Below are 21,614 nucleotides of genomic sequence, written 5' to 3'. Positions count from 1 at the left end.
AGTTGCCACCATTGCATCTTAAGTATGCAGATGCATCATTACCTGGATGACTGGTTAATCCTAGCTTCTTCAAGGGAAGTGGTGAAAAAACACCCACAGCTTCTAGACTTGTTTCATTCTCTGGGGATGCAAGTGGATACTATATATCTCAGAGTTGGCCCATCTGTCAAGAGGACAGAGTTCATCATGATTAAACCCTCCGCATGATTCTTTGATACCCTTGCCTGACGGCCAAGACTTGGCAAGTGTTGAGCAACTGGTGTCCCTGGAAAAGCTGGTCCCTCATAACCACATCTGCATTTACTCCACATATAGCATATTTTTCCAATTATCGTTGGCGAGGCAACATGCCAATTGGACGTAGATTTTAGCGCGTTTTACTTTATTTGGTTTACTAAATTGAAAGGCTATAGTATTTCTATTCAATTATTTTGTTTCTACTTTTAACTGCGAATATATGAACATGTTTAATCTGTGTCCTTTTTATTTGATCCTTGTTATTAGTATGAATAGTACTACTAAGTATGAGTATTAATTACAAAGACCACTTCACATTAAGTTAGGAATATGTTTTCAACTTATGCATGAGGGGAAAATCTTGCACGCATCCCGAGTATGTTTGAGGCCGGATCATGCCTTGCTTGTACTTCACTTTGCAAAATTATAATTACAGCTGACATACTATTATAAAAGATAAGAACTAAAACCAACAACAATCGCAGTCTATTTATAGGCAAATATATGTAAGATGTAATGGGAAAGGGAGATGTAGTAGGTACATTCCCTTAAGAAATCTCAAATCACACTAATCTCTCTGTATTCTAATGAGATGTGAATGTTGTCGTACAGTTGTTCATGGCCCAATTAAGTGATAGGAATGTTTTAGTGGAAAAATTCATGCAAATATTATAACATAAAATAACAGAAATCATAATAGCTGAGCCAGAGAGTTTTATATGCAATTATTAGGGATCAAAAGAGCCCTGCTGTCCATTACAGGTAACCAAGGAAAGTGGTCTACATATATTCATTGCTTGGTGTGACAAATAGGATTCTTGTCCCCTAAGGTCTCTAGTACCAAGATGCAATGACTTGTGTACCTGGGGACTGCATAATCTCTTCCTTCAAATCTATTAAGTTGGTGCAACCAAGGTATGTTGCACAGAATAAGTCTATTTATGATTGTGTTTCTACAAAATTGTGCTTGATCTATTATAAACTTCATTCATATTTTTCAGCCAACTGCTACATACAATGTAAAACTAACATTAATGAAAGATAATCATTTGAACAAAAGACAGTAGGTAATGGTTCTCATCTCACCTCTAAAGCAACTCCTGGCATAAGCAAACCCCATAATCTTAGAAGCTTTTCCTCATGGCTGGGATTTTCAGGATCATATGGTCTCTGACGAAGAACCTCTATTTCTGCTACCAGCTGTTTGTATCCCCATATTTGAGTGAGACACTCCCCAAGTGTCTCTGTGAATCTAAGAAAAAACTCCAATCAGATTCTAATGAATAAAATGCATCCAAACTTATAAATTCAGGAATTTTGCAGGCTTAGACTGAATTCCATTATAAAATACCTACAGGACATATATTACTTTGACAAACATCATGACACTGATTTTCTTGTCATGCATGGCCAACCCATGAGAACTGAGAATTCTTACCCAGTGGTCATAAAGAAATAATCATGGGAAATGCAATCCAATGAAAAAACATGACCTGAATACAGGCGGTCCCCGGGTTACGACGGTTCCGGCTTACGACGTTCCGAGGTTACGACGCTTTTTTCTTAAATATTCAATGGAAAAATCCGTCCTGGGTAGGGTTTCTGACGCTTGTTCCGAGGTTACGACGCTATGACGCTTCCGACGCTCCGAGTTAACGACGCTTTTAAAAAACGCATACTATGATAAAAATCCTTTATAGTTTAGCACAGTATATTAATAAAAATAAGTTTCTGGTAGATTACAACAAAATTTTGAGATTATGATGATTTTCGACACTTTTTATGTTGTATTTTTCTATGTTTTTTAGTGACGCCTCATATGCGGAACTAGTTTCCGAGCGAATGAATACATACTAGTTTACATATAACAGTCCAAAAGCGCAAATAATGAAAAAATCATTGCTTGTTTCCAGTAATAATAACAAAACGAAGTTTCTGGTTAGATTACAACGCAATTCCAAGTATCCAAAGAGAGACATTATCCAGTAATTTGATCAGAGAGAGAGAGAGAGTAGAGAGAGAGAGAGGAGCGAGAGAGGAGAGAGAGAGAAGGCGATCTCCGACGCTCCGAGTTAAAGGACAGAGAAGTGTTCGGTTTCGTTAAACGGCCTCTGACTCATGCCAGTAAATGTTTTGTTGATACTAATAATATAAGCCTATTTAAAGATACGTTTACTTTAATTAGTCTATATGATACGTAAATAGTAATCAACTGTTCTTGTAGCCCTCAATATTTGGACAAAATCGAAGTATCCAAAGAGAGACATTATCCAGTACGTAATTTGATCAGAGAGAGAGAGAGGAGAGAGAGAGAGAGACGCTTTGGCAACAATGGTCTCGGGGTTTTTTATAGCTTCCTTCTGCTTGATGATCGTGGATATTGTAGAAGGATTTCGACCATACTCGTTTGCCAAATCGACGATACGAACGCCACGTTCATGCTTTGCTATAATTTCATGTTTTGCTTCCATCGAAATCATTTTCTTGGGTTTTTTCTTATCACCTGCTTTGTCTTTAGCTTTGAGACCCATGGTTAATAATAAAATAGACAAAATAACACGAAAAATAGGCGCAAATACAACGAACTAAACAACGACGTGTTAACATGCAGCACCAACAAACAAACAGACTGAACGCCATTATCGGTCGCCTATACAACTAAACACTCATCGCAAAATCGTATCTCAAATATTTCGTGTATATCAAAGCTTGTATTTTCGCAAATTTTCTGTTATATCTCAAAACATTCGTATATTAGGGCAATCGTATGTCAAGTTTCCAATGTAATTTGATCAGAGAGAGAGAGAGAGAGAGAGAGAGAGAGAGAGAGAGAGAGAGAGAGAGAGAGAAAGAGGAGAGAGAGAGAGAGAGAGAGAGAGAGGGATTGATGTAACGTTTATTTTCTGAACAGATAGGACAGAGAAGTGTTCGTTTCATTAAACGGCCTCTGACTCATGGCAGGAAATGTTTTGTTGATACTAATATATAAGCCTATTTAAAGATACATTTACTTTAATTAGTCTATATGATACGTAAATAGTAATCAGCTGTTCTTGTAGCCCTCAAGATTTTGCAAAATCACTCCAGGTTGTACATAAAACTTCAAGAATGTAGTGTCACCAGAGGATTACAATAGTTTTTACCTTCAAGAACCAGCATTCTTTTATGAAAATAACTCCAGGTTGTACATAAAAACTACAGGAAACAACATGTAGTGTAAAACCAAAGGATTACAAGTAAGGTTTTTTATAACTTTTTATTAGTTTAAGACATATTTCCAAGCGTCGTTCCGGCTTACGACGATTTTCGGCTTACGACGCATCTCAAGAACGGAACCCCCGTCGTAACCCGGGGACTGCCTATATATCCACCCACTTCGTATTCACATTCAACACAAAACACACACACACAAAAGGGAGATGGGGTCTCAAAGCAACATCTACCACAAAACTGTTATTCAATATATCTTTGTCTGATGATGAAAATACCTACACTAGTGGCATATCGAAGTATGTTATCATTAAATTGATACAAACAAGAGCATTTTTCAAAATATCTGAAAATTTAGTATACTGCAGCCTTTCCTCTACTAACTACCACCCATACACATGTCCAAAGAAAATGTCTTAAAGGTTCCTGAAAAAGGCTATGAATATACGTACTTGTGAATGTACGAAACGGTCTTTATATTTGAATATAAATTCCTAGCTTAGACAACAAACTAATCAAAGATGCAAAAACCTATGCTGGGTTAGTTGGGGACTGAAGAATAGGGAAGAGTATTAAAGACATGACAGTTAAAAAGATCTTTATAATATTGCAGATTACATCAAGATATTTTTAAAATGAAAGATGACTTTTTGAGGGATGAAATGAATCTGTTTCAAACACTGCTTTAGGCTACCTTAATTTTTTAATAATATACTAATTTTTCCTTAGGGCTCAACCTGGTCTCAGGAACCTAACCAAGTTGGTAAGCGAGGAGTGGATTCAGCCTCAATTTACTGGATATCAACTGATGAACTTGATTCTCATCCTTAATAAGTCATTTTTTAAAAATTTCTTTAAGAATCATATTCTGACACCAGACTGACACATAACACTACTTTACATTTTTCTGGTTGGCGTCAGACAATTGTATCATTGCTTGCAAAAAAATCAATAAAATCAATAACGTAGATTGTGCTAAAATGACAGCTATAACTCTTAAGAGTAAAAAATCTTAAAAATGCAAAAATACTGTTCATGTGCCTTGATCACCCTTTACTGGATAATAAGCCAGGTAAAGATTGAAAGTAGCTTGCTATTTTGTTAAAATACATTGGACTAAATGCTGACTTGAGCCAATACAGTACAGCTCCCAGTGCAAGGTGTCAAAGGAGACATTGTATCACAAAATCAAAGTGCAATAATGATGATGATGGCCTTTGCAACTCCCTTAAAAACCATGAAAAATGATATTGTTATAATACAATAAAGTTTCATACATACTTACCTGGCAGATATATACGATTAATGGCCCACCCAGCCTCCCCGCGGAGACAGGTGGAAGAGAAAAAATATGAATAGAAAACGGGAATGGTTCCTAATCCTGCCACCCAGGGCAGGACGGTAGATCACCTGACCTACCTGCAGCGTGTGCCGCGAAATTTGAATTTCTGTCGGGGACGATGGAGTCTTAGCTATGTATATATCTGCCAGGTAAGTATGTATGAAACTTTATTGTATTATAACAATATAATTTTCATACAATCAACTTACCTGTCAGATATATACATAGCTGATTGACACCCTTTGGTGGAGGGTAAGAGACAGCTAACATGGAATAGACAGGTAAACAACATATGTTGTAGGTATAAAAAACCTTGGTTCCTATCTGATAGGTGGTAGACTTCGTGTCTGTTGCCCAGTAGTCTGCATCACCTCAAGACTTTAGCGAGATATGTGATCTATGGCTAAGAGTTCTTGTGGGTCTGCCGATGGGATATGAACCGCTTACTCGGCAGAGCCTGAAAGGACTTTGTCAATGGGTACTGGACCACTTCTATGACAATACACTTTATGAAGGAGCGCAACACCGATCCCGATCACCTGATCCTAACACGAGGGTTCGCGCTCAAATTGGAAAGAGTTATCCCCACACTCCTTTCCAAAGTTAAAAAACTTTAACTCAAAGTTAAGGATCAGTGTCGGCTCCTTATCCCAGTAACGTATCCGCAGAAACGTATAAACCAAAAGAGAAGGATCTCTCGTAGGTTAACTTGACATCCTTTGTGTAATGAGAAGTTAACACAGAGTTTGCCTCTACCGTACAACACAGCTAATATGTCTTATATGACATATTGTTATGTAAAGAACAAGAATTTGCAAAAGCGCGCACTTCCTGCGCTTTTAATTCTCAGCTGTTTGAAGGAATCAAGTCACTTATGAAGTGCTTAAGAGATCTCCATGTTTCAAAGAAGACCAGGGCTTTCTTGAAATGGATCTCTCCCGACTGAAGCCTGAAGCCTGGCAGGAACCTCGCGCCTGGCTGGTGCTTTGCTCTTGGTTGGCGCCTAGCGCTTGTCTGGTACCTTTCGCTTGACTGGCGCCTCGCATATGGTTGACGCCTCGCGTCTTAGCTGGAGATTCGCGCCTAGAGCTTGGCTTGCGCCTGGCTGGCTGCTCGCGCCTGGCTGGCGCCTGGCTGGTGCCTCGCGCCTGGCTGGCGCCTCGCGCCTGGCTGGCGCCTCGCGCCTGGCTGGCGTCTCGCGCCAGGTTGGCGCTTTGTGCCTGCCTGGCGCCTCGCGCCTGCCTGGAGCTTCGCGCCTGGCTGGCGCCTTGCGCCTGGCTGGCGTCTAGCGCCCGGTTGGAGTGGCGCCTTGCGCCTGCCTGGAGCTTCGCGCCTGCCTGGTACCTCGCGCCTGCCTGGCGCCTCGCGCCTGGTTGGCTCCTCCCCACTTGCCGGAGCTTCGAGCTTGGTAGAGTCTCGAGGATGTCTGGCAATGTCCACATCGGACACTCTTATCTGTCCTATATGTTTTTTTTCGCATCTAGCGCAAATCTGTGTCAGGTTGTAGGCCCGGTCTTTCTCCTCATCAGACAATGACAGTGTTCTTGGGGCTGTCTGCAGGTTTCTTCTTCCTTGCTGACTGCGTCAGAAGGTCTTGAGTCGTCTTCTCAGTTAATGAACGAGAAATGTCCTTCACTAACTGAGAAGGGAACAAAAAGTCAGACAAAGGCGAGTACAGAAGTGCTGCCCTCTGAGCGTGGGAGACCGCTTTGGTTAAAAAGGCACTATACACTGTCCTCTTTTTAAGAAGACCTGCTCCAAAAAAAGAGGAGATCTCAACCGAGCCATCCTGAACCGCTTTGTCTATACAAGACAAAATACACAGAAGGACTTCTGGTTCGAGTCCTTCAGAATCATGGGCTTTCTTGGACATCACCCCAAGGGACCAATCTAAGAAGTTGAAAACTTCCAATACATGAAAGAGTCCCTTGAGGAGATGGTCCAGTTCCTGAATGCCCCAAGTTATACGGGCAGAGTTCAAACCTTGTCTACGTGAAGCGTCAATTAAGGTCGAAAAGTCCGCTTCTGATGTAGACGGAAGAGAAATACCCATATTCTCTCCCGTCTGATACCAAATGCCTCTTTTACCAGCTAGTCTCGCTGGAGGCATGCAGAAGACCGTTCTAACTAACTCCTTCTTCGACTTCATCCAAGAGTCTAAAGACTGAAGAGCCCTCTTCATCGAAATGGCTGGCTTCATTCTAAGAAAAAACAAAGATTTCTTCGTCTTTGCACTCGAGAAAAGAGAGCGCGGAGAAGGAGGAGAGGCAGGAGTCAAGTTGTCTCCATACTCCTCTAGAAGCAAGGCTGTCAAAACTTTATAGTTCGACAGTCCTTCTCTTCCTTGATACTCCTCCTCCGAGTTTACTTCTAACTCGGGGTCTAGATGAGTCTCCGCTGCTAATTCAGTACGTCTTTCCTCTGGAGGAGACAAAATCATAATAGGAGAGGGGCTAAGGGAATGATATTCCTTCCTCTTCCCCGCTTTAATAGTCCTGGAAGGCGCCAACAGCCCAGGCTTCTCTCCATAAATGGATGACGCTTCCCGCTTGGATGACGCTTCTAGTCCGCCAAGCGTCCTGGCTGACGCCTCCCGCTTGTGTGGCTGCCGACGTCTGGATGACGCCTCGCGCCTGGAAGACGCTTCGCTCTCAAAAGGCGTCCTAACTGGCGCCAAATTTTTTGGTTGGAGCCTCGCGTCTAAAAGCAGCTTTAAATGACACTTCATGTCTTGACGACGTCTCACGTCTCTCTGGCGTTACGTGTCTTCCGTAAGATTCTCCCGATCTCGCTCTCGAAACTGAAGCCTCTGCGATATGTTTGGAAGCTTCACGTCTGCATGACACCTCTCGCTTCGCAGGGGAGAGAGGACGAGACTTCTTGATTGGAAGCGCAACGTCCTTCCTACGAGGCGCTAACACTCCCACCAAAGAGGCCAGTTGCTCTTGTACTGCCAAGATAATCTTCCTTGAAGCTTTTCCCACGTCATCTTCAATCGGGGGAGAAGTAGGAAAAGGAAGCAGTCTATAGGAAGCCTGTTCGTCTTCTACCTTACTGAGAGATCTATGAAGAAGACTTTCCGCAGGTTCTCACAACTCTTTCCAATAAATGTTAAACATGTTAACAGTTATTATCGTCGATCGAGAAGGATCTCTTTGTTAACGCGAATAGGAGCGAAAAAAGAGATTCTCGATGCTCTTTGCGATATGAGAGAGTCGTGGAACTGGCCTAAGTGATTAAATGGGTAACGAAATCAGGAACGAATCTTGCCGTTACCGAGCTTGGTGTCCGAGAGCTACTTGGGAATCTTAGGTTTAATAACTCGCTTCTAAAACGAGAAAATCTTGGATGGTGCTCTTGGCTCACTGCGCTAGGCTGGCGCTTCTGGCGCAAATTTGCGCCAGGCTGGCGCTTCTGGCGCCCAAAATTTTGCGCCAGGCTGGCGCTTCTGGAGCATTGCGCCAGGTTGGCACTTCTATGTGCCAGAACACCTGTGCCTTTATGGTACCCGACATCCTTTCACATGTTAATTCCGTTCTTAGTAGGAAAAAAGCTTTATATAGTAGTATAGTCATTCAGGGAAACAAGTTCGCCCCAAAGAGAATGTTTCCCATCCGACTCATCCATCTTCTTCTGAGCAGGTACTCTAATAAGCTATGCTTTCGTAAGCCTGAGAGCATTACATAATATAATGTTCTGCTGCGATAGAATCCTTTAATAATGTTACCTACGGTAAACAGCATTGAAAGGTTGTACTATCTCTCTTATTGAAAGCTTCTTAGCAAAAGGTATACAATATTTTATTTATGTTAGCTTAACTCAATCCGAGGTTAAGACCGCGATTGTAGGGGAGAGATACGGATAGTTATTCCATCCCGCAGGAGAGAGAGATACACCCGACCGCTCATGACTGACACCTACATGGTACTGACAGTAACTGGCGTAGGCCGTACTGCGTTGGTCTCAGGCTCTCAGCGAAAAGCAGTCCCCGCTTACTCTTCCAGAGTTGCAACTACTCCATTTAATAAAGGAATTTTATAAAATTATTATCGAACTTCAGGAAGGTTCTTATTAAAAGCATATTTAAGCGAAACAAGACTTTGATAAATCTAGAAGCTAAGTAGGTGTTGTCTTAACAGTCCCTTTAAGCGTAGTCCTTCCTAGGAAAGTCGTAGAAGGATACTGGTAATTGAGTTGCACAGAAAAGAAGAAACTACGGTATGTGTTTATGATTTGACCGTATCGTATTCTCATACAGCAGAAACTCTACTACCTTCTACTATCTTCGTTCTTTTCGTTAATAGAACGATAGAAAGAGTATATATATAAATCCTTAAGGAACGAAGTTAATCCATGAACTCTTAAATCTTCGTGGATTATTTCCTCATAAAATTGGCGGAAGAGACAGAATTCCTGTTCATCACTATGGTTTACGGAAGGAAGAAGATATTTCCTATCCGCCATCATACCCAAACGTCGATGTAGATTCTTATTAAGAAAAACTCCCAAAGCTCTTGCCTCCTCAAAACGAGGGAAGAGCATGGATGAAGGAAGAGAGTCCGCATTGAGAGGAACTGCCTAACACAGGAGTCTTCCTGAATAATGAAAAGGGGCTTCTCTTAGTATCAGAATCCTTCTGACAAAAGCAACGGCCGCCTGTGCGACATCTTGCACATTTGCCAGGGGAAAGTTGCTCAAGTTAAAAACTCAAAGAGGAGTCTTGCGACTGACCTCTCTCTCAAATGAAGATTTTGGAATCTTCTGACGCCTGGCGTCTGGATCCTTGCGCCTAGCGCCTGGCGTCTGGATAGTTCCGCGCGCCTGGAATGTTCCGCACGCTAGAAAGGAGACTCGCTCCTGGAACGTTCCGCTTGCGTGGAAGGTCCCGTGCGCCCTAATAGATCCGAGCGCCTCTAGTCTTGTTATACGAGCCTCTTGCCAGTAAACGTTCAATGGAAGCATCCTTCTGATTGCCACTCTACTATAAGGCTCCTTAGTTAAGCCATCTGTTTTCTCTTTGAGGCGCCTTGCGCCAAGAAAAAAGTTCTGGAACGCGGCTCGCACTCAGTTGCTGGAACGCGGCTCGCGTTTTATCTGTATGAACGAGGCTCGCGCTAGTCTGTTGGAACGCGGCTCGCGCTAGTCTGTTGGAACGCGGCTCGCTGCTGGCTGTTGGAACGTGGCTCGCGCTAGCTTGCTGGCTGGCTCTCAGCCTCTCGCTCAGTGAGTCAGTGTTCTCTTATTCAGAGAACGAGCCAGATCGTCCGAACTCCAAACATGTACATTCTTCGTCTTTTCGGATGTAAGATGAAGAAACGGACGGAAAAAGAACAGACGCACTTTTTAAAGGATGCCTTTCCAATGGCTATCCTGGCAGTCTGGGGACGTTTTACAGATCCTGCGAGGGAACGCCCGATTGGTGGGGATTCTCCATAACCTCCGTAAGGCTATCGACTTTCCTTCTCCTCTGGGCTGTGAGTTTGGAAGAGGTCTAGGCCTGAGAGCGAGACAGAGCCGATCGAACGCACCCTCTACTAATTAGGACACCTTTCCAATGGCGAACTTGGCAGTCTGGGACGTTCTACAGATCCTGCCGAGGGGACGCCTGATCGGTGGGGATTCTCCATAACCTCCGTAAGGCTTTCGACTTTCCTTCTCCTCTGGGTATGTGAGCTTGGAAGAGGTCTAGGCCTGGAGCGAAACAGAGCCGATCAGAACGCACCCTCCACTGCACTAAACACTAAAATCACTTCTTACCTTTCAATAGCTCGTATTTTGAGCTACATTCCTTTGTCTTCAATTTGCAATATGAATTTGAAGATTCTGTGAAGTAAGAAGGAGATGAGGATACCACACTACTAGTATTGTTAATGCTCTAACTGCTCGTTAGTACGAGAGCTATATAAACTCTAAAGGAAGCGTAACTATTCTTTCCTTACATCCTCAAGAAGGAAGTTAGCTCAATCAATTCTAACATTTACTACACGTTATTATGAATAAATATTAAAATTTTCCTTCTTGCAAACTATGTGAGTGTCTACCGAAAAGTTCGGTAGTTACACGTAAACAATTCTTCGAAATTTTCGAAGCCAAAGTTATAAAAACAAATTAATATGCGTATGCCGAACCAAAGATCCAGTACTTCCCTGCAAAAGATAGCCCAGAAGATCGATGGCGATGAATCCAAAAATCAAGTCAGGAGGAACTGCAAACGTTGTTTACATTCCAAGCGACAGAAAAAATATGAATAGAAAACGGGAATGGTTCCTAATCCTGCCACCCAGGGCAGGACGGTAGATCAACTGACCTACCTGCAGCGTGTGCCGCGAAATTTGAATTTCTGTCGGGGACGACGGAGTCTTAGCTATGTATATATCTGACAGGTAAGTTGATTGTATGAAAATATTAATTTATATTGGTTAACACAGTTATCCATAACTTACTTTCTGTGCACTTTTGTATTAATCCTCTTTATTCGAACAATTGCAAAAACCGCATAGTATATGAGGTCTGGTTTAAGTGTTCGCTCTTCACATTTACTGTCAATATATTTAACACATTTTTGAATTTCTGGAGTTCTACTGTGTTCCAAGGAAAATTCTGCAATGAGAAAAGAAAAATTACAGGAGGAAAATAAGATATACTTTTGTAACTAATAAAAATGTATGCAGTGCAATTATGAGAAGGAAATAGAAGATTAAAATAAGAACAAAACCTTAAAATTTATAGTTTTACCTAAAACTTTAAAAATTACACTTTTATAATAAAAATAAGGTTTTATTATACTTACCAATTAATTACATAGCTATCAGTTTCTAGCACCAGCAGCTAAAATTTGAAATTCGCAGTAGTGATTCTTCAGAGAAGAAGAGGATACTTGAGCAAAGAACCTCAATTTCTTTGCGCCCTATGTCCATGTGAGAGGAGGTGGGTGGGCTCCCATTACGAAATTACTTGGCAAGTATATATAAAACCTTATTATAAAAATGTAATTTTTATATAAGTAACTTACCGAGTAATTGCATAGCTGATTCCACATTGACAGGAGGTGGAATACATAGACTATTCTACCCATAATCATAAGATAAAGTAACAAACTTGTGAATAAAAAATTTGCTAGCACTGGGACAATGCTTGTTGTTTCCTTGCCTTGTAAGAAAGCTGCTGCAGGGATATGCTGCCCCTGGTTGGTGCTCATCTTACATCCATGTGTTGCTGGCTACATTAGTGGGAACTTTGTAGTGAAGGTCAGCTCTGAACACTAGCAAAGTATATAAAGATTTCCCTGCCCACAGCATACATACTTACCTGGCAGATATATACTTAGCTAAGACTCCGTCGTCCCCGACAGAAATTCAAATTTCGCGCCACTCGCTACCGGTAGGTCAGGTGATCTACCTGCCTGCCCTGGGCGGCAGGACTAGGAACCATTCCCGTTTTCTATCATATTTTCTCTCTTCCACCTGTCTCCTGCGGGGAGGCTGGGTGGGCCATTAATCGTATATATCTGCCAGGTAAGTATGTATGAAACTTTATTGTATATAAACAATATCATTTTCATACAATGAAAACTTACCTGTCAGATTATATACTTAGCTGATTGGCACCCTTTGGTGGAGGGTAAGAGAAAACAGCTAATATGGAATAGACAGGTAAACAACATATGTTGTAGGTATAAAAGAAAAACCTTGGTTCCTACCTGATAGGTGGTAGACTTCGTGGCTGTAGCCCGGTAGTCTGCATCACCTCAAGACTTTAGCGAGATATTAGATCTATGGCTAGAGTTCTTGTGGGTCTGTCGATGGGTATATGAACCGCTTACTCGGCAGAGCCTGAAAGGACTTTGTCAATGGGTACTGGACCACTTCTATGACAACACACCTTATGAAGGAGCATAACCAATCCGACCACCTGATCCTAACCACCATGTTAGTAATAGAATTGTTCTGAGTTATCCCGAACTCATTACAAACAACCCATAACTCGAAACTAAAACGCATTCATACAAAAATTCTCAAAAAAAAAATTTTAATACTCCTCTAAAAGATATCACAAGAGTTCCTTACCGTGGGGGGGGTGAACAACAGTGACTGGCCGCCAGTGCAGCCACGAGCCCATCTTTGTCAGCAGAAAATCTAGAACATATCTAGTAGAAGGTATGTACAAAGTTAAGGATTGGTGTTTTTGCTCCCGTACCCAGTATCGTATCCGCCAATACAAAAGGCCCCAGAGACAAAAAACATTTCTTGTAGGTCACGCGAACGTCTTTAAGATAGTGAGATGCAAATACCGAATTGCGCCTCCAATATGTCGTATCAATGATTTTCTTTAGCGACATATTCTTCTGAAAAGAGAGAGACGTCGCCACTGCTCTAACTTCATGAGCTTTTACTCTTAAAGCGGAAAAGAGTCGTCAGGACAGAACTTGTGAGCATCTGTAATGACGCTCCTAATGAAGAAAGCTAATGCGTTCTTAGACATGATTCTTGTGGGGTCCTTAATCAAACACCAAAGACTTTGTCTAGAGCCTCCCATTTTGTTTCTTCCTATGTAAGTAGAACTTCAAGGCTCTTACAGGGCAAAGAGACCTTTCTGTTTCTCTACCTACTAGACTCGATAAGCCTTTAATCTCGAATCTCTTGGGCCAGGGATTCGATGGTTCTCATTTTTCGCTAGAAAAAAGAGTTCTAAACGAGCAGAAGGCCGAGTCTCTGTTAAAGCCGACTTCATCTTCCAGGGCATGAAGTTCCCCACTCTTTTGGCTGTCGCCAAAGATAGGAGAAACAAGCATTTCCTTGTTATATCCCTGAACGAAGCTAAATGAGGAGGCTCAAATCTGTCAGACGAAAGGAACTTGAGAACTACATCCAGGTTCCAGCTGGGAGGAGTTAGTTCCTTAGATTTTGTCGTTTCAAACGATCTAATCCAAGTCGTGCAGATCTTTATTATCAGCAATCTCTAGGCCTCTGTTTCTGAAGACTGCCGAAAGCATGCTCCTGTATCCTTTGATCGTCGATACAGATAAGTGAGAGACCTCTCTCAAGAACAAAAGGAAATCAGCGATTTCGGTTATAGAGGTACTGGAGGAGGACACTTCTTAGACTTACACCACCTTCTGAATACCTCCCACTTCGACTGATAGACTCGTCTAGTGGAAGCTCTGCGGGCTCTAGCGATAGCGCTTGCAGCTTCGCGAGAAAAACACACCCTCGCTCTGACAAGTCTTTCGATAGTCGAAAGGCAGTCAGAGCGAGAGCGGGGAGGTTTTGATGAAACCTCTCGAAGTGTGGCTGTCTGAGAAGATCCATCCTTCTTGGAAGGGATCTTGGGAAGTCTACTGTCCATTCCAGCACCTCTGCAAACCAATCTTGTGCTGGCCAAAACGGGGCTATCAGGGTCATCCTTGTCCCGTTTGGACGCTACAAACTTTCTCAACACTTGTCCCAGGATTTTGAAAGGGGGGAAAGCGTACACGTCCACATGAGACCAGTCTAGCAGGAAGGCGTCGACCACGAGAGCTCTTGGGTCTTCCACCACTGAACAAAAGACTTCCAGCCTTTTGGAAAGGAATGTGGCGAACAGATCTACGTGAGGAGTGCCCCAAAGATCCCAAAGACTCTGACACACCTCTGAATGAAGGGTCCATTCTGTGTGAAGGACCTGGCTTCTCCTGCTCAGTCTGTCCGCCCTGACGTTTCTCGTACCCTGAACAAATCTTGTCAGGAGGGAGATGTTCCTCTGTGAGGTCCAAATTAGCAGATCTCTTGCTATCTCGTATAGAGACACGGAGTGCGTTCCTCCTTGCTTCCGAATGTAGGACTAGGGCGGTAGTGTTGTCCACATTCACTTGGACCACACTATTTGTCACAAAGGTTCGAAGAACTTTAGCGCCAAGTGAACTGCTAGAAGTTCTTTGCAATTTATGTGCCAGGACACCTGTGCTGCCTTCCAGGTGCCTGACACTTCTCTCGGTCCTAGTGTTGCTCCCCAACCCTTCTCCGATGCGTCTGAATACAACACTCGGCTTGGGTTCGGAACTTCCAGAGAAATTCCCTTGTTCTCTTTTAGAGGGGACAACCACCATTGCAGGTGTGGTTTCATCTCCATTGGAAGGAGAAAACTGTCGGAGAGAAGTCCCGTCTTCCAGTTCCATGATCTCCTTAGGAAAACTGAAGAGGACGAAGATGCAGTCTTCCTAGAGGAAAGAACTGTTCGAGCGAGGAAAGGGTGCCTAGAAGGCTTAACCATTCCCTCGCCGAAGTCCGTTCTTTCCCTAAGAAGAGAGAGACTTTTTCCAAGCCTCTCACGATTCTCTCTTGCGAAGGAAATACTCGAAAACCCGAGAATCCATCTGAATCCCCAGATAGACCAAGTTCTGTCTGGAATCAGCTGTGACTTCTCGAGGTTCACGAGTAGTCCCAACGCCTTTATCAGGTCTAGGGTCAAAGAAAGGTCCTCCAAACACTGTCTCTATGTTCTGGCCCTGATGAGCCAATCGTCCAGATATAGAGAGATGTTGACGCCTTTGAGGTGAAGAAACCTCGCCACATTCTTCATCAGGCTTGTGAAGACCTGAGGAGCTGTGGACAGGCCGAAACACAAGGCCCTGAACTGAAAGATCCTTCCCCCCGTCATGAAACGGAGGTACTTCTTCGACGAAGGGTGAATCGGGACATGAAAATAGGCGTCCTGGAGATCCAGCGACACCATCCAATCTCCTTGACGCAAAGCCGCAAGGACTGAGGCCGAAGTCTCCATAGAGAACTTCTCCTTTAGCACGAACTTGTTCAGAGCGCTGACATCTAGTACTGGTCTCCAGCCCCCCGAGGCTTTCGCAACCAGGAAAAGCCGATTGTAAAACCCCGGAGAGTTTTGCTCTAGAACTAATTCTATAGCTCTTTTGTCCCACATTTGATTCACCATCAGACGAAGAGTATCCCTCAGTACAGGGTCCCTGTATCTGGCTGACAGTTCCCGCGGAATGGTCGTTAGGGGAGGACTGTCCTGGAAGGGGATAAGATATCCCTTCCTGATTATGGACATCGAAGAGGCGTCCGAGTTTATGAGTGACCAGGCGTCTGCAAATTCGAGAAGCCTGGCACCCACTGGTGTTTGGAGGTTGTCTGTCTCACTTCCCTTTCTTAAAGGGACGGGAAGAAGCTTTACCTCTCCTCTCAAGACCTCTTCTCTTAGAGGGAGCTCTGGAGGGAGGGCCTCCTCGAAAGGGCTGAAACCGTAGAAGTCGGTCCTTTCTTGTCAACCGAAACTAGGGGTCTCTTCTTCCTTGCAGTTTGCAGGAGAAGATCCTGTGTCGCTTCTCAGTCAGTGAGCGAGAAATGTCCTTCACTAACTGAGAAGGAAACAAGAAGTCCGACATGGGAGCGAAAACCAGGGCTGCTCTCTGTGAGGAGAAACCGCCTTGGTTAAGAAGGCACTAAAAATACTCCTCTTCTTAAGGAGTACCGCTCCAAAAAGAGAGGAGATTTCTCCCGATCACCGTACTTGTTAACTGCCTTGTCAATACTCAGAATGACTTCGGGGTCTAGACCTTCCGAGTCATGAGCCTTCTTAGACATCACCCCAAGGGACCAGTCTAGGAATTAAACACTTCCAAAATATGGAAGAGGCCCTTGAGGAGATGAATCTGTCTCAGAAATCGCCCAAGACACACGAGCTCCATTCAAAGCGTGTCTCCGCGATGAATCAACCAAGGTTGAAAGTCCGCTTCGGCGGCCGCTGGAGAGAAAGGCCCATGTTCTCCCCTAGTTCGGTACCAGAAACCTCTCTTGCCAGAAAGTATGGCTGGAGGCATACAGAAGGTGGTTCTGCCCAGATCCTTCTTTGACAACATCCATTTGTCTAGAGACTGTAGCGCTCTCTCATAGAGATCGTAGGTCTCATCTCAAGACCGACGAAGACTTTGGTACAACCGCACTCGAAAACAGTGATCGAGGCGAAGGAGGAGCCGCAGGAGTCAAAGAATCTCCGTACTCCTGCAAAAGAAGGTCTGTCAGAACTCTATAGTTAGAGACTCCTTCTCTACCGTTACCCTCTTCTTCCGAATCTCCTTCTACACCGTGCGGAGAATCGGCCTGAAAAACGAGAGGATCTTCATCCCGTTCTCTCTCTACTGGTGACAAACTCCTACTAGGAGAGGGACTCATAGAGTGAACAGAATCTCTCTCAAGTCTAAAAGAAGTCTCGCGTCTGCTTGACTTCTCACGCCTGGAAAGCTCCTCGCGCTTGTCTGGCGCCTCGCGCTTGGCTGGCGCTTCTCGCTTGGCTGAGCTTGTTGCCTGGCCTGGCATCTCGCTGCCTGGCTGACGCCTCGCGCTTGTCTGGCGCCTCACACAAAGCTGACATCCTCGCGCCTGCTGGCGTCTCGCGCTTGGCTGAATCCTCGCGCCTGGCTGGCGCCTCGCGCTTGGCTGAATCCTCGCGCCTAACTGGCGCCTCGCGCCTGGCTGGCGCCTCGCGCCTGAGCGTATCCTTATCCAGAGCAACTCGCTCGGATAGCTCCTGACGCTTGCAAGACTCTTCGCGCCTGGAAGACGTCCCATGTCTGGAGGACGCTTCACGTCTGGCCGGTGAAAGAAGACGAGACTTCTTAATAGGAAGTCTAGCGTCCTTCTTGCGAGGGGGATCCCTCGAAAGAACTCCAACCAAAGAGGCTATCTGCTCTTGTACTGCAAGCAATATCCTCTTGGAAGCCACACCAGCGTCCTCTTCAATAGAAGAAGCAGGAGAACTCGAAGGAGTGCGATCCTCAAATACCGTTCGAGGAGCTCGAAACCAGCATAGCCTTCTTGATAGAAGAAGGAGCTTCCTCGAGAAGCGTTCCGGGCTCGAGTCGAACGCGCGCTCTTTCCAGTGCCTTTTCAGTGGCCTAGAAAGATCCGAGTCCTTCCATCCTCGTTTAGGTGAAGGAGAACCGGACAACGAGAAACAATCTCGTAGGACGCTTCTATTAAAGCGGTCCTGAGCAGACTGTAGCGAAACAGAACCTGCTGAAGGGACGCCTGACCGTTGGGGATTCCCCACAACCTCCGTACGACTTTCGACTTTCCTACTCCTCTGGGTATGTGAGTTGGAAGAGGTCTAGGCCTGGGAGCATCGCAGGGACTGTCAGACGCCCCCTCCACAACACTGGGAACATTTACTTCACTAAGTAATTCACTATCACTTCCCTTACCTTGCATGGCCGCCATCTTTGTCTTCATTTTACGAAGAGTAGCCTTCAGATTGGCGATTTCCGAAGCCGAATCCGAATGCAAAAGCCTGTGAGGGTTTCAGATACATAGGGAGAATCAAATTCATAATAATAGGAGAGTTAGACTCAGAAAAATGAAATTTTCAATTATTAAAATGAAGTTTATTGTATACTTACCGAACAATTATAGAGCCGTGATTTCCACGAGCGGCAGGATACTAAATTCAAATTTAGCGCGTCGGCGTCGCCAACACTGGTGGTGATGACGTCATCTCCCTCCACTCGCGAGAACCAGGTACAACTGCCCAGGTGAATCCAATTCTTTCTGCCCGTCCGTCCACCTAAGGGGAGGAGGGTGGGTATAATCATAATTGTTCGGTAAGTATACAATAAAACTTCATTTTAATAATTAAAATTTCATTTTTATTGTAGTTGTCTTACGAACAATTATAGAGCTGTTACACATTTATGGGAAGGTGGGATTCAGTGGACCACTAGTATTTTTAAATGGTTACATTTATTGCAATACCAGTAAACACTCAAGGTGTCTGTTGTACCTTACCTTGTAAGAGAGCTACAGCAGACTGTTACTGCCTCTGGTCGGTGCTCTTCTTACTATTGTAGAGGAATTGGAATTTGCCCAAAGTTAGCCTCTACAGGAGTGGAATCCTTCCGTAGTTCAAGCGAGTCAAGGCTGACTGACGGAGGATAGTAACAACAAAGATTGCCCTTGCCCTGGGCTAAGACCAGAAATTCAATCATACAAAACATTTGTCACCAACACCAGATTTAAAAAACATATATACCCCCCAACCATTGTAAAATCTGACCTAACAGACTGGTGAGTATCCCAGGTACTCAGTACCCCCAGCTTCCCTTGAACTCGACAACCTATTCAAGGTGAAAAGTTAGCATAGAGGTGACGACCCCTGTGCCGTTTCTCCCAACACCATGCCAGAAAACCGCCACCGGACCTAACGTTTTACAATTCTCGAAAACCGTTTCTATCTCTTTGAGATAATGACTCGCAAAAACCGAATTCGATCTCCAGAACGTGCTCTGAAGAATCGAAGCTAAAGATAAATCTTTCTGAATGCTAAAGAAGTTGCCACTGCTCTAACCTCGTGAGCTTTAACTCTCAGAACGGAAAGATTGTCGTTCTCGGGACTGCGAGTGAGCTTCCCTGATAAGCTCTCTAATAAAGAACGATATAGCATTCTTAGAAAGAGGACGAGAGGGATTTTGAACCGAGGTCCAGAGCTTAGAAGATTGTCCTCTGATACCCTTAGTGGCAAAACAGATACTGCTTAATAGCCTGGACTGGACATAAGAGCCTTTCTTCCTCCTCATGTCCAACCAAATCAGATAAGTTCCTTACCACAAAACTCCTCGGCCAAGGATTAGAAGGATTCTCATTTTTGGCTAGAAAGGTCAAAGATACCGAAAATACAGCATTGCCTTGAGAGAAACCGACTCTTTTGTCTATAGCGTGCAATTCGCTGACAGAACGCTTTTAGCAGAAGCTAGTGCAATAAGAAAGAGTGCCTTCTTAGTCAAGTTCCTGAGTGAAGCCGACTTCAAAGGCTCAAACGGTGGCCCCATGAGGAACTTAAGCACCACATCTAAGTTCCAAGCCACTGTATCTTGCGGGAGCTTAGTGGTTTCGAAAGACCTAATGAGGTCCGACAGATCTGAATTGGAGGAAATATCCAAACCTCGATGTCGAAAAACCGAAGAGAGCATGGCTCTATATCCTCTGATCGTCGAAGGAGCCAGTTTCTTAGAGTTCCTAAGAAATAGAAGAAAAATCTTGGCTATTTCTGTTAAAGAGGTCTCAGAAGTAGAGACTTTAGCACTTCTACACCACTCTCTGAAGATTCTCCACTTCCCTTGATAGAGGTGTTTGTTAGAAGACTCTCTCCTACAACGAGCGATAGCTTCTGCAGCTCTTCTTGAAAATCCTTTCGCTCTGACAAGATTCCGGACAGTCTGAACCCTGTCAGAGCTAGAGCGGACAAGTTTTGGTGGAACCTCTTGAAGTGAGGTTGTTTGAGAAGCCACTTCTCTGGAGGAAGAAGTCTGGGGAAGTCTACTAACAACTGGAGAAGGTCCGGGAACCACTCTTTCCTGGGCCAAAAGGGAGCGATTAACGTTAGCGTTACATTGCTGTGGCGACATGAACTTGTTCAGCACCTCTCTTATTAGACCGAACGGAGGAATGCATAAGCTTCCAGACCCGACCAATCCAACAGCATTGCGTCCACCGACCAAGCTAGAGGATCTGGGACTGGAGAACAAAAGAGAGGAAGACGGTTGTTCCTCGATGTCGCGAACAGGTCTATTGACGGTCGTCCCCAAAGGCGCCAAAGTTTCTACAAATCTTGTTGTCCAAAGTCCACTCCAGAGGTAACACTTGCTGTTGACGACTTAACTCGTCCTCCAGGACGTTCATCTTTCCCGGAACAAATCTCGGGACTAGCTGAACCTTCGCTTCGTTTGACCACAGGAGGAGATCCTTGGCTACTTCGTACAGAGAGAAAGACTGAGTCCCCCCCTGTTTCCGCACGTACGATGAGAGCCGTGGAGTTGTCGGAATGCACTGCCACTACTCGGCCTTCTACTAAGCTCCGAAACTGTCTGAGCCCTAAGAAAATTGCTAACAGTTCCTTTACATTTATGTGGAACTTCTTCTCCTTCTCCGACCAAGCTCCTGAAGTCCGTTGATTTCCCAGTAGGGCTCCCCAACCTGTGTCCGATGCGTCGGAAAAGAACTGTAGGTTCGGGAGGATGGGTCGTAAATCTAACCCTTCTTCCAACCTTGCTCGAGAGAGCCACCACCTTAGGTCCTCTTTTATTTGATCTGTGACAGGAAAGGTAATCGAGTCTGGTTGTGTCTTCCTGCACCAAGAGGCTCTCAGGAAAAACTGCAGAGGTCTCATGTGCAGTCTTCCCAACGTCACAAATTTTCTCCACTGACGTCAATTTGCCCAGGAGCCTCATCCACTGATTGGCAGAACTTACCTTTTGTCCAAGAACTCCTGAACTGTCTCCAGACAGCCTTGAACCCTCTTCGGGGACAGAAAAGCCCGAAAAACTTGAGCATTCAGAATCATCCCCAAATAAAGGATGCTCTGAGATGGAACCAACTGGGACTTCTGTTTGTTGACCAGAATTCCTAACTTTCTGGCAAGATCCAGAGTGTTCCAAGGTCCTTCATGCACCGACTCTCTGATTCCGACCGGAGAAGCCAATCGTCCAGATAGAGGGAGATTCTTACTCCTAATATGTGTAGCCAGCTTCCTATCGGGGATAGAACCCTGGTGAAAACTTGAGGAGCGGTCGCTAGTCCGAAGCAAAGCGCCCGAAATTGAAACACCTTGCCTTCGAACATGAACCTCAGGTACTTCCGAGATTCGCGATGTATCGGAATGTGAAAATAAGCGTCTTGCATGTCCAGAGAGACCATCCAATCCCCCTGTCTGATGGACTCCAGAACCGACCGAGTGGTCTCCATATGAAATTTTGTTTTCTGGACATGCAAGTTCAGGGCGCTCACATCCAAAACCGGCCTCCAGCCCCTGATGACTTGGGAACTACAAAAAGGCGATTGTAAAA

The 21,614-nt window shown here is 44.5% G+C and overlaps 1 protein-coding gene across 2 annotated transcripts in view; it reads right to left on the bottom strand.

Moving 5' to 3' along the window:
• Positions 1-21,614, bottom strand: part of LOC135226452 (ELMO domain-containing protein 2-like) — a 130,915-nt gene that overhangs the window by 81,360 nt on the left and 27,941 nt on the right. For both annotated transcript variants that reach the window (XM_064266046.1, XM_064266045.1), the window contains exons 3-4: positions 11,233-11,389; positions 1,324-1,489 (exon numbers count right to left, since the gene is read on the bottom strand). In XM_064266046.1, coding sequence (XP_064122116.1) covers positions 1,324-1,489; positions 11,233-11,389 — 323 coding nt within the window. The remainder of the gene's footprint in view (positions 1-1,323; positions 1,490-11,232; positions 11,390-21,614) is intronic.

Source organism: Macrobrachium nipponense, chromosome 14, assembly GCF_015104395.2.
Source record: "Macrobrachium nipponense isolate FS-2020 chromosome 14, ASM1510439v2, whole genome shotgun sequence".
NCBI classification, from domain to species: domain Eukaryota; kingdom Metazoa; phylum Arthropoda; class Malacostraca; order Decapoda; family Palaemonidae; genus Macrobrachium; species Macrobrachium nipponense.
The sequence above is the reverse complement of the archived record's forward strand: the minus strand, read 5'-3'. Positions and strand labels throughout refer to the sequence as shown.